General features: G+C 46.5%; 1 protein-coding gene across 3 annotated transcripts in view; it reads right to left on the minus strand.

The window, feature by feature from the left end:
• The window catches only part of KCNT1 (potassium sodium-activated channel subfamily T member 1), a 1722207-nt gene that overhangs the window by 1419132 nt on the left and 288934 nt on the right, over positions 1 to 14141 (minus strand). For all 3 annotated transcript variants that reach the window (XM_085613491.1, XM_085613497.1, XM_085613504.1), the window contains exon 2: positions 11818 to 11979. In XM_085613491.1, the coding sequence (XP_085469617.1) occupies positions 11818 to 11979 (162 nt within the window). The remainder of the gene's footprint in view (positions 1 to 11817; positions 11980 to 14141) is intronic.

A 14141-nucleotide genomic window follows, 5' to 3' on the forward strand; every position in this document is an offset into this window, starting at 1 on the left:
CATCATGACTGTACTGAGTTTACCAAAAGAAACTGACAACTATGTCTTCCCTCCAGGGAAGACGAGTGTGTTATAAGCAGTAGAATTACTCACACCTTTCAATCTTTGGGGGTTCAATGCAAAACACTCCCCATAGGCTGTTGCTCCCACATAGGTACAAGATTCTACCCAAACCCAGCAGGGGGCTAAACCTTTGTACAATCAGTGGAGACAGTAGCCCACCTACCACTAAGTAGCATTTCGTTTTTTGTTCCTTGTTCCCTGTAAATGGTTTTATTTCCTCATATAGTAATGATTGGCATGAGGACGAGGGATGTAATGGTAATCTCCATCGTCCTCTGGGGGAATGTGGGGAATCCTGGCTCCTGCTTTTGGGGAATCTCTCACACTGTCCTTTCCAGGGGGAGAATCCTCTTCCTTCCAGCTCCAGCCAATGGGAACACCACCACAGGTTAAGTTAATCTCTGTCCCAGGAACTCTCGAATTTTCTACTGTCCTCCATCCCCATGCTGAGGAAATTATTTTGGGGTAGTCCTCTCAATGAACCCCTTCAGCTCTAGAGTTAGGACTGCTGGCTACCTCTTTTAAATATTCCTGTTCAGGGAGTTAGAGACTGGCTGCATGTTCCTGTTGTATGCTCATGCAGCCAGTCTCTAACTCCCTGTGTTTTTAGGTCTCGCCTTGCGTAGGCTGCGCAGACATGCGCAGTCTCGCTGGCGAGATTTAATGATTTAGGGTAGCTTTCACCAGCGGGGTTTACGCCCCGCCCCTCTTTTCCATTGGCTGGCGTCACCGTTTATGGTAAACGGTGGCCAGCCTTTGGAAAAGAGCTTCCAGTGACGAACACTTTTCTCTTTTAGAACCATCCCAGTTGGACTGGCTGCCCCGACTTACTGCTGGCGTAAAAGGTTTGTTATCTTTATGGGGCCAAACACATGGCCCCATAAAGATAAGAAACCTTTTAGCACAAAAGGAAGTCTGGCGAGCCAGTCCAACTTGGACGGGTCTAAAAGAGAAAAGTGCCTCTGGCTTCTCTGGTGACTTTAACAACCGTGGGTGCTATACCCCGACATTGTCACGTGAGAGCTTGTGTCTCACTCTTCGCCAACCAGCAGGAAGTGCGTGAATCTTCTGGGAGCGAGGGGCACTTATGGAGAGGAGAGAGTGTATCCCCCATGAGCACGAGAGTACCTCTGAGGCACGTGACAGTGAGTGCACGTGTGAGGGCATTTGAGATCCGCACAGCCGTGTGTTTTGTCTTGCAATTTTATATAGCTCGAACTCAACGCGGAGGTATCATGGCGCTTTACACAAGCACCAGCTGTTGCAGACGGGCACATCCATGTTTTGTTAGATGTGGGGAGATGAAGTGATTTGCCCAGAATCACAAGAGGTTGAGCCGCAGAGACTCGAACCTGGTAACCCAGCTTCGAGGTCGTATGCTCTAGCCGTTAGGCCACATCTTATTGATGAGGCCGCGAGACGCGGTATGTGGTGGGGGAGGGGGAGAAGCGGGAGTTGTGTGCGCGTGCGGCCAATGCTTGGAAAAACAAGCATTGAAAATGCAATAGGTCTCGCCTTTGATTAAGTTAAAGCCATTTGCTTTGCTAATGGTATTGTGTAGCAAAGCAAATGGCTTTAACTTAATAAAAGGCGAGACCTATTGCATTTTTAATGCTTGTTTTTTCCTTTCTCTCTCATTCTGTCCTAGTCCTGAAAAATGAGTGCTGCTGGCCACTACTTGCAAGCACCATCTGAATTTAAGCACTAGAAATGGGAGTGCTGATGGTTGTGTGGGCCTTGACTTTGGCTCTCCATGCCGTGCTTCATTTTTAAAAGTAAGCAGACTTGAGATAAGTTGACATTATTTAGTTACAAGGCGCCAGACACACAGGCGAGCGTAAAGTTCGCACTTTCATTTGCTCCTCACATTCCTTCACTGCTAAGAACATACTATGCCTCGCCCCAGCTGAGTCAGGTCCTAGCTATAATTAGCAAATAGGAGGCTCAGGCACGGTGCAGGCATTGTGCGGAAATGGTAAAAAGTAAAAGCATTTAGGAAGATGATTTGGGAAAAATACAGCTGTCCTGCTGCATGCATTCATCTTTGAAAAATGATCGGCACTGTCACTGCCCGCATGAAAGAAAGCTTGAGTATCGGCCCTGTCAAATAAGTGCTGGTGCTGAACACCAGGAGCACCGGAACAAAATATGCACTGTTCACACTTCTCCCCAGGATTGCAAAAGACTGTCTTGTGGCCAGCAACTTTGAATGGGCACTGGAAAACTTGGACAAAAGAGCCACAACTTTCTTAAGTTGCCTTGTACTCAAACTTTACAGTAATACTTCTTTAGATATCTTTAAGTCCCAACTTTAGTGGTCCCATTCAAGAGTGAATTGTCAGTATGTAAGCCTGTACTTGTCAATGGGGCCAGCAGCCTTTCAACAGTAAAAACAACAATTTGGGGTTTTTACTGTTAGGACACATAAAAATACAATTCCTACTTTTTAATGTACAGCACCCTGTCTTAGAGTGCGACAGGCTTGTTTTAGGTTTGCTCTGATATATATATATCGGGCAGAAGCACTTCCTTCAGGTGGGCCAGGTGCCCCTCTCAGGTGGAACTAAGTACAGAAATATCATCTAGGTAAGCTGCACTAAAACTTTCCAAACCTATCAGAACTCTGTTCACCAACCTTTGGAAGGTGGAAGGTGCATTTTTCAATCCACGTGGCATCACTTTATACTGAAAGTGGCTTTCAGGTGTTGGAAAGCCAGGTCCTTGGGTGAAAGCTATCTGCTATTCACTAGAACTCAGGTCAAAATGTACTTATGTGCCTGGAAGCCCCAGACTTATCTAGGAGTTCAGCAGCTCCTGGGCATCAGTCTTGGTGACTGCATTTAGGCCTTTGTAGTCTACACAGAACCTCATCGCAGGTTTACATCTAAACTCGCGCATTTTAACAACCTCAGCTTTGATGCTAGCTTTGACTAATCTGACATGCTATAAATCATACTTTTGAAAAGCAAGTTGTCACGGGGTGTCCACATCATGGGTACACCAAGTTGACAGACCTGCAGTTAATGAAAACAGCAAACTTTTGCAGAAGCGTGTAACACTATTTTTGCTGCTTGTCTGTCAATGTTGAGGAGAGGACCGAGTACTACTCCATCCACTGAACCATCTTTGTTATTGATTGACAGTAGGTCAGGGATAGGTTCCCTTTCTTCTTCTTCCCATCCAAATGTCAATGTGATCATAGTGATGTATACTCTGTCACAAGTGTCTTAGACTGTTGACATGGATAACCCTGAGAGGGTTCACCAGATAGGAGACTTCCCCTTTCTTTTCCAAAATGGAGCAGTGTTCAATCCACTGATCCTGGAGGGCCCTCGGAGGTACAGGCTCCAAAAACCACAACAACTGTCCTGGTTGGTAATCTACCAATGGGCACTTCTGTGTTTCACAAGCTCCTGGCTGGCCTGTAAATTGTCGCTTGCCTTCTTCATGTACCCGGCCATCCTGGACCTAAGTCCTAGTTCATACTCCATGATATCTTGTTAAGGTTCCTTTATGGGCCTTTTCCATCCATCTCTCACTAACCTCTTTGAACCTCTTACAGGGTCACCAAAGAGGAGTTCCCTATGATGTGAAATAGTACACAAAACAAATATCTTTCATTGAGAGGTATGACAAGGCTTATGTCTTAATCTAGGAAAACACTAGTATTTTGATCTATAAAGCTACGGATGTTTATTGGTATCGCATACGAGTGTAAAAGTAAACACTGGGTACGATATGGCTCTGTGTCTTTATTAGAAACAGTGAAAAACGGAAAGGTGCCCTGCTTGCCCCGGTTGACCAAACTGTGTAATCTTTAAAGAATCACCTTATCACTTTATACTGTATTTCTCTTAAATGACACATCTGGGAGCAGAAATAATTCAGTTTACAGAATGTGCTCTATAACACAATCCTCACACCTCTATAATGTAATCTACCATACAGCTAACCCATAAAAAATACTATTGATTTATTTTTTAGTGCACACCACAAACTAAATTGTCTCTTGGCTGACTCCTGGCAGCATCACTTCTGGGTGTATTGATTCAGATCAGTTTTAAGAGCATATGATTAGATTTTCAACTACACAAACTAAAGTACATACATTTAATTATACCTACAACTTTATCAACCTTTACAGGGCTCACTAGGTGTGCTGTGGGGGAGGAGAGGGGTGTCACAAATGTATACCCTGAGGCTGGCAGGTGCTTCAGGGGGTTGTCAGGGATAGAGACTCGCATCATCAGGGTTGCTAAAGTGCAGAGTCACTTTGTATTCAATGTCCATCTATCGCGTCCAGTGATCTGCATCCTCGGCGTTGCTGTACCTCGACACTGCTTGCAAGGTTGCTCGTTTTGCAATTTGCAGTGAATGTTAGTTTGAATCAATCTGAAATGCATTGTTGTTATGTTTGCACATGTTCAGTGAATGTGTTTAACTTTGTATTTTTCTTAGATTAAATCACCCTCCTGTGTCCACCTGCGCCTGTAACTGGCTCAGTTTAAAACATCTTATTTTGCAATCCCTGCAGCTTCTGTTCCCTTCTATTCCTTTGCAGTGTGGTGTCCGTTCGTTGTCCGTGCATGAATCAATGCAGGAGCAACGCTTTGCTGGGACTGTGCAGCTTCTGTTCCCTTCTATTCCTTTGCAGTGTGGTGTCCGTTCGTTGTCCGTGCATGAATCAATGCAGGAGCAACGCTTTGCTGGGACTGTGCAGCTTCTGTTCCCTTCTATTCTTTTGCAGTGTGGTGTCCGTTCATTGTCTGTGCATGAATCAATGCAGGAGCAATGCTTTGCTGGGATTGTGCAGCTTCTGTTCCCTTCTATTCCTTTGCAGTGTGGTGTCCGTTCATTGTCCGTGCATGAATCAATGCAGGAGCAACGCTTTGCTGGGACTGTGCAGCTTCTGTTCCCTTCTATTCCTTTGCAGTGTGGTGTCCGTTCATTGTCTGTGCATGAATCAATGCAGGAGCAATGCTTTGCTGGGACTGTGCAGCTTCAGTTCCCTTCTATTCCTTTGCAGTGTTGTGTCCGTTCATTGTCTGTGCATGAATCAATGCAGGAGCAATGCTTTGCTGGGACTGTGCAGCTTCTGTTCCCTTCTATTCCTTTGCAGTGTGGTGTCCGTTCATTGTCTGTGCATGAATCAATGCAGGAGCAATGCTTTGCTGGGACTGTGCAGCTTCTGTTCCCTTCTATTCCTTTGCAGTGTGGTGTCCGTTCATTGTCTGTGCATGAATCAATGCAGGAGCAATGCTTTGCTGGGACTGTGCAGCTTCTGTTCCCTTCTATTCCTTTGCAGTGTGGTGTCCGTTCATTGTCCGTGCATGAATCAATGCAGGAGCAACGCTTTGCTGGGACTGTGCAGCTTCTGTTCCCTTCTATTCCTTTGCAGTGTGGTGTCCGTTCATTGTCTGTGCATGAATCAATGCAGGAGCAATGCTTTGCTGGGACTGTGCAGCTTCTGTTCCCTTCTATTCCTTTGCAGTGTTGTGTCCGTTCATTGTCTGTGCATGAATCAATGCAGGAGCAATGCTTTGCTGGGACTGTGCAGCTTCTGTTCCCTTCTATTCCTTTGCAGTGTGGTGTCCGTTCATTGTCTGTGCATGAATCAATGCAGGAGCAATGCTTTGCTGGGACTGTGCAGCTTCTGTTCCCTTCTATTCCTTTGCAGTGTGGTGTCCGTTCATTGTCCGTGCATGAATCAATGCAGGAGCAATGCTTTGCTGGGACTGTGCAGCTTCTGTTCCCTTCTATTCCTTTGCAGTGTGGTGTCCGTTCATTGTCTGTGCATGAATCAATGCAGGAGCAATGCTTTGCTGGGACTGTGCAGCTTCTGTTCCCTTCTATTCCTTTGCAGTGTGGTGTCCGTTCATTGTCTGTGCATGAATCAATGCAGGAGCAATGCTTTGCTGGGACTGTGCAGCTTCTGTTCCCTTCTATTCCTTTGCAGTGTGGTGTCCGTTCATTGTCTGTGCATGAATCAATGCAGGAGCAATGCTTTGCTGGGACTGTGCAGCTTCTGTTCCCTTCTATTCCTTTGCAGTGTGGTGTCCGTTCATTGTCCGTGCATGAATCAATGCAGGAGCAATGCTTTGCTGGGACTGTGCAGCTTCTGTTCCCTTCTATTCCTTTGCAGTGTGGTGTCCGTTCATTGTCTGTGCATGAATCAATGCAGGAGCAATGCTTTGCTGGGACTGTGCAGCTTCTGTTCCCTTCTATTCCTTTGCAGTGTGGTGTCCGTTCATTGTCTGTGCATGAATCAATGCAGGAGCAATGCTTTGCTGGGACTGTGCAGCTTCTGTTCCCTTCTATTCCTTTGCAGTGTGGTGTCCGTTCATTGTCTGTGCATGAATCAATGCAGGAGCAATGCTTTGCTGGGACTGTGCAGCTTCTGTTCCCTTCTATTCCTTTGCAGTGTGGTGTCCGTTCATTGTCTGTGCATGAATCAATGCAGGAGCAATGCTTTGCTGGGACTGTGCAGCTTCTGTTCCCTTCTATTCCTTTGCAGTGTGGTGTCCGTTCATTGTCCGTGCATGAATCAATGCAGGAGCAATGCTTTGCTGGGACTGTGCAGCTTCTGTTCCCTTCTATTCCTTTGCAGTGTGGTGTCCGTTCATTGTCTGTGCATGAATCAATGCAGGAGCAATGCTTTGCTGGGACTGTGCAGCTTCTGTAGTTTTGATTTGCTTTTAACTTTGCTTTGGATCTAGTTCTGTTGTGCCTGTATTTTCATTTGTTTTAACACTGCAGTGCCTGTGGAGTTCTAGTGTCTGTACATGTACAAGGCCTGTAACCTTGCTGAATATTTAAGGATGGAATGCCTGTAACATGAAACTGTCTTGCTCTGTATTGATTGCTGTTACCTTTTAACCTTCCCAGTACCTGTACATTTGCTTTTGTCTCAGTCAGTTTGTTAATGCATCACAATCTGTTAACCAAGTGCAAAGTCCAATTTCCAATTTGTTTCTCTGTATTGTGTAGTTCATACAAAATCCCCAATGATGTCAGTGCAACAACATAATCAAGAATAATTCACCAAACTCTTCAAAAAAACCAACAGCAATGAGACACCAGACGATCGCATCAGAGAACAAAGGACTCGATTTCAAGTTCAGAATGACTCTTCGATTGCATTCAATATTGCTGCATGGAGCGACTGCAGGTGTTGGGTAACAGAGGACAATAAAGTGAGGCCTGCGGTAAACTCTTTGTAAGAGTAACAGTACCCAGTGTGTTTAGGATTAACCAGTGAGGAGTAACAAAAAGCCCCAAAATGACTCGAAATAAAGTAAAGGAGCTTCATGTTCATGAGCTGTACTCTAATGTGGCTTTCGAACACCTAGAAGCCCCACCAACAAATATTGCTTCATTGGCAGGAGTCTACCTTCTGTTAGGCACGGGGTAGCGCGGTGCAGAGCGGGCGGGCCAAACTCCGGAGGAAATGAGTAAAGCATCCACGCAGCACACACAGGAGACACACAAGGCACACTACAGAAAGAGACCACACCAGTTTAGGTGCAAAAAACCAGTATGTGTATTATAAAATAAACACATCAGAAGGGAATCGCAGGTGCAGATGAACTGTGCCAGCCAGCACCGGGTAATAATTCACAGGGGGACTATATACAGGGCAGCGCCAAGCGGGCCGCTGCCACAACCAACACAAAGGATACAGAATAGTAAATGTGGAGTCCATCAATGAAAATGTAACCGCCAGTCGCTGCTGGCAAACCCCTGCCCATGGCATAAATCGCTTTAGGCCTACGTCAAATTGGCATTAGGCACGAAACGAAAACATCTCTCTCAGTAGGCATAAAACATATCTGGGTATGAGGCATCACCCATGAGCCTAGAATGAAAACGTCAGGTCAGCATATAAACACATTATGCACAAGCCTGGAAGGAAAACATTAGGCCTAGGAACATCTACAGTAGGCCTAGATCCGTGGGCATCACATTAAACATGCCCATTAGCATTGGCATAGGCATAGATGCAACATCAGGCAGACCCTCACCTTATGCATAAATATAGGCCTAGGTCACATTGGGCATAAACATTAAACCAGCAGGGCAAAACTGGTGACGCCTAGAACCTCATAAACTGACGTGAGGCATTCTCATGAGCGTAAAGGCATTAGGCGTAATCATAGGGGCATGGCATGAAACACTAAGCATAAACATTAATACGTCAGTAGGCTTCCATCCACTTTAGCATAAGGCGTGACATAAGCCTTCGGTACCATTGGGGCATAAAGCGCATTTGACAGAAATCATCTACATAACTCATATTAGATTAGGCATAAGCCCATTATGCAGAACCCCAACACTATATCCCTGAGGGAAAACATTAGGCATCAAACGTAATCATCATGGCGTTACAATAGGCACAAGAACACCTCATGAACCAGACCAGAATAAGCCACCTTACCATGTAGGCCTCATCATGATCAAGACATTAGCAATCAGCGCCAGCCTTGGGGGAGGGCATTAGTGTACCAACATTAGTGCAGGCATAATGCGGTATAAATCACATGGCAATAAATCATAATCCTCACATTAAACGTGAATCATGAGTGTAACTGATGAGTACATGAATGGTGATGAGGCCTAAGGTACATCAGCAACCGTGCATCATCATGAGGCAGAAACCCCTTATGCCTAAACCCGAAGTTGCTAATCTCAGGGAAGAGTGGAACACAATATAAGGGCCACGGTGGAGCCCCTCCTGGGCCCAAAAGTACAACAGTGCCCACCGTTGCAGCAGCCCGCTTCGGCGGTGCCACTGGGAAGCGTCGAAATCCCTGGCGCTGGGGCGGGCACTGGCAATGTGCCCCGACACACCCCCCAACCACGAGCAGACTGGGCCCCACTCACCAGCAGTCCGGGGCCTTTCTCTGCAGTCAGCCCAACTTCCTGGCAGCTTCTCAGCGCGCGGGGCTCTCCCTTGCTCCCGGGAGCCCCGCCGACGCCAGTTCCTCACCGGATTTCATCCGGGCCCCCTCCTGGGACCCGGGACTTCAGTATGGAGCTGGCGGCCTCCGCACTCTTCCCCTCACCACTGCGGGGTCCAGGGAGCCCCGTTTGACAACGCGATCACTTCCTGACTCGGCCCCGCCCACGCCAGGCAGTCTGCAGAGCTTCTGGGTCGCCGCAGGCAGCGCGGCGGCCCTCAACGGCACCTCGGATCACGGCGGTGATTTTCCAAGAGATGTCGGCGGTGCAATGCGGGGTGGGCTCCCGCTAATAAAATGGGTATAAAGCGGGGTGGGCACCCGCGCAACTGCACAAATGCAGGTGGGCACCCGCGATGAAACACGTACGGGGTAGGCTCCCGTTACGTTTTACACATGGTGGGCGCCAAAACCGCGGGGCGGGCTCCTGCTGGTTTCTGAACGAGCCGCTCTGCCGGTTCACACACGGGGTGGGCACCCGCTCTCCCTTACAACGCGGGGCCCTCCCGGGCACACGGGGCCCCGCTGGGATCAGGGATTCTCCTCCTGGGGGCACGAACGTGGGGTGGGCTCCCGCTCTCTTGTTAAATAAACAGCTCTCCCTGGCCTCACAGCGCTGCAGGCGTCACTCACTCCTCCCTCCTTCTGGGGCAGTGAGATATAGTGCTGGGAAGCCCCACAGCTCCAGGGATCAGAAATAGCGCTCTCTTCTTCTGGTGCCTCGAATATAGCGCTCACGAGGCACTAGTGGGCCGGCAGGCAGTCAGGGACCCACCCCAGCACGTAGCGCCCACACGCCTCACCTCCTGGGAGTGCAGTCCAGTCCAATATAGTGCTCCCACGGCGCTAGGTGCCAAGAAACTGGGTTGTAGCATTCAAGAGGCGCTAGGCAGGAGAGCAGCAGGCACTACTGGGCAAGTTCAGCAGTCAGTGGGCACTCATCAGAACAGGGCCGCAATTCCTAGTGACTGTCATCCTCTGTAACGTGGCACTCCTCCTGGTACAGCAGTCTTTACTCCAGCAGCGGGGCTCTCACTAGCCCTGTGGACAGCAGAGGGGTTACAGTTGGGCACAGGGGCAAGCACACAGGCCCATGCGGCGGTACCTCCTGGCAGAGTGTCCCCTCACCTTCAAGTCCACGCTTCGTCTGAGCACATGGCATCCCATCTCCGCTATTTATACGCCCCTCACCCCACCTACCAGACAGTGCCAGAAGCTTCTAGAAGTGTCTGGGGAAACTGGTTCTAACTGGCCTAGGGGGAGGTGTAAAGCACCCTGGGGGCCAGGCTTCCCTCCAAAAACTGGGGTTGCTGGGAAACAAACAACTAGACTGGCAACCCAGCTTCGGCAGACAGGCACAAGCACACAGCAATGGCGTCCATCTTAAAAGTAACCCTTCTGCAAAGGTGAAAATAACTGCGCATGCCAATGCGCAGCATGTATCACTGCATCTCGCACCACACAGCCTATACATTGCTCTACCATGGGGAAGAAAAAGCAAAAACTTCCAGGAAAAAGAGCCAAGTCCAACACTTTCCTTTCCATTTTTACATACACTGAATATTTTGTAAATATTTTCTGTGTCAGTGTAGAAAAGAAAAAGACAAATCTTATTTATATGCTAGTGATTAGCTGGTTCCCAGGGGCGAATTAACTCCTGCCACTAATGGTAAACTAATAAGCAAATCTTATGTTAATATCAAATTGCACTTCATGAAAAATGAAATTTAATAACTTATAAAAGATTCCCTTCATGGAAGTTTAATGAGGATGATGATTATTCTAATGTAATTGCTTCACTCAGGAGAACATGGAGCCAGATGAAGGAGTTCCACCGCATTGAAATGAAACAAGTGTTATTGACAAAACTTTTGCTGACAGTTTTTAAATTCTGATAGACTTCTTATCTTTTTGACATCGTAGGCCCATTTATATTAACATTGAAATGCATTTCAAACTTGCAATTGTCATCACATTTTGCATATAAATTGCTCTTATAATTTCTACATTTTCTCAAATTAAATGTCTGTGTTCAATGTGTCTATACTTGGTCCACACTGCATGGGCATCATTGTATATCACCCTCCTTTAGTATTGTCTTCTCAACAAAATATACTACTCCTACGACTACTGCTGCTACTACTTGGAACAAGGATCATTTGCAATTTGTATGCCTTTTATAAATAACAGACGAGGGAAAGAAAAACAAAACAATTTCCAAATATTGTGCCCAGGTAGCCCAATGTGATAACCAAAGAGATAAGACATGTGCACAGCACCTCAAAACCATTAATGTCTGCATATCCTAATGGCATTTAACCATTTGCTCCAGTCACCCATCTTGCCACCTTTGAAACACAAAGGAGAAAAAACAGGGCCTGTATAATGCAGCTAGATAGACAAATTAATCAACAGACAGACTGACTAATCGGTTAATAGATATGTATGTAGCTACAACAGCTGGACACATGTAAGCCTAACACAAGCTGTCCAACAACTCTAATGTTCTGTTTCCAAATTATAACACATTCGGAGTATCTATCCTTGTATCTCTAGCTCGTATTCAGATAATACTTCCTGTGAGCTCCCTTGATACTTTGAAGGCTGGTTCCCATTATCTTAGTAGAACCCAAGGTTATCCTACCAGAGGTTCACAGACAGTGATACAATATGGCCCACCTGACTGACGCGTGGTAACATTGATGTGACTGGAAGCTTGTGCTGGAAACTTTCAGCCTGTAGGATGAAGAGGTGCTCCTCTCCAAACCCAACACTGCTTTTTATTATTGTTTGTTACCTGTCATCATTCTGGAAGGACTGGTCGCCCAGTAGCAGGTCCCGGAAGCGGTAGCGAGGCGGTAGAGGCGGGACCTCGGTCTCCAGCTCGTTCATCTTCAGGGAGGAGATGTCCAGGATGACTCCGCTCTTGCTGCCACTTCCGCTGCAGTCAGGGGAGGGCCTGTGAGAGGAGGGGTGACATGTGGTCACTGACTAGACAACAACGCAAGAGTCATCTTCCTTACGCACACGCCCACACTGCAAGCATAGAGGTCCCTAGTGTCTGATGTTCTAGCCACACATCCAGCTGCGTATGTTATGTTATGTTATGTTAAAGGGGATTTATAAAGCGCGCAGGTACTCAAGAGTGTCCCGGCACTAGCGGAACAGTAAGGGCAAGGAAACATGCACGAGTCAACCATTTACCGCACCAGAGTTCTTCAATGTAGACATCCTGGCAAGCAGAGTCTGTGGAGATGGACGTACTTTTAGAAAACATATGTTGAGAATTATTATTTTCATCTTAATAGAAGCTACAAAATGAGGCAGGAATAATTAAATTAATTCTAAACTATGTAAAGTGACAGAGAGTATTGGGCTGTCATTCAAACTAATTGACACGGCTCCAAGGTCACTTTAGCATAATTAGCATAGAATGAAGTATGTAAATACTGGTTGTTAATTTAGCTGCAGTTTTGTTTCGCATGTACTAGGCCCATAAAGGTGTCAGAGCGCTTTACAGAGGTCAGAGTATGCATATTGGGGCTTATACACAAGCCCCTCTGCCGCAGTGCGTCACTTCTTCCCATATTAAAAGTGACGCACCAGCGGCGGAAGGAGCTTGTAAATAAGGCCCATAATTTTTATGCCTTATATAGTACAAGCGGTGAGAGAGAGAAAGAGGGACTGAATTGGTTGTAGAAAACTAACCTTTTCCTATTTTTCAACTTGGGCTATTTTTCATGTTAGGTTTTGAGCATTTGAACATTTGGACTGCCAGAACAATAGGACGTCAAACTTCAATCCACTGACCTTTTGACATTTTTTCAGAATTTCGACTCCAGAGATGGGTCTGGCTACGTCTTCACCTCATAATAAAGTCTATCACAGTTAAAAACACATCTCCCAAAAACAGCAATTCCACCTTGTAGCACGTGTGGGAACACTCGTGTTTTCTTACTTAACTACAAATTGTATTGCACGCTACTCAGCGGAGGACTCCAGGGAGATGTGTTTGACAATGAACACCTCTGTTTTTACTTGGAATTGTCGTGAAGAGGACACTAGAGAATCATCTAAGGTAACCCCTCGTCCTGGTCTTTCCACCTCCCTGTGTGACCCCAAATATGCGATACATAAACTCCTCACTCCCCATGCCCCCATTACTTCCTCATCCCCTGCGCCATATCTCCCTTCGGACCTTCTCTTCTGTATTCTGGCAGGTGTGCAGCTATCCATTCTTTGTAGCTAGTTTCACACTTTCTTTTTAATTTACATAAATAGACAAATTGTATTGTATTGTAATAGCATTTATATAGCGCTTACTACTCCTGGCGAGGCGTCAAAGCCCTTTTTCACATATTAAGTGTGCTTGGTATTAAATGTTGATTGTCATCCACGTGCAGTGACTTGCAAACACCTGTAGCATTTTTAGGAGACGAGACATAATATTGTTTCCCAGGAGGTAGAAGCAAGATTACCATATGCCTTCTAAAATACTGCCCCCAAAACTCTAGGTCCAAATTTAGGACTCTCCGTCTTAAAGAGTGACCGTGCTGATTTTGAGACCTAGAATTCCTCATCACTCTTAAACATGCTTTCCTTTCTTGATATTTAGGAATTTTTATTGCAGAGTGTCTTTAGGTGTTCCTCAAATATACATAGGTATTAGCAGCAGCTCCTCATCAGGGCTTCAGGGCGCCTTCTGCCTCCTGTGAGGCTCTTATGCATTTTTCAATATAGCACTGTCTTCATGAACAGTGCTAGTGCACAGGTCAGCCCTCTCCGCCTCATCTCCAGGCTCCTGGTGACAGGGATGGAGGAGGAGGAAGAGGAGGCTGAGAGGACTGAGCCATGACCCAGCTACAAAATGTTGTTTCACAATAAAAATGTCTGAATTGTACATGCCTGAGGGGGGTAGTTCAACTAGATCCCCTCACACAACACAATCCATTTTATTTAGCAGACATACTCCGCATGCTTTAGGTAGCACATTATACCTGCAAAAATGTGTCTGTCAGGGCCCACATTAATGCACCCCTCCAGCCAATGAAGAGCCACGTAGAACAATAGGGGCAGGGCCCTCGGCACTGTCCCAGCTCTGATAGGGCTGTGCATCCAGTC

This window comes from Triturus cristatus, chromosome 1_2 (assembly GCF_964204655.1).
Source record: "Triturus cristatus chromosome 1_2, aTriCri1.1, whole genome shotgun sequence".
NCBI lineage: Eukaryota > Metazoa > Chordata > Amphibia > Caudata > Salamandridae > Triturus > Triturus cristatus.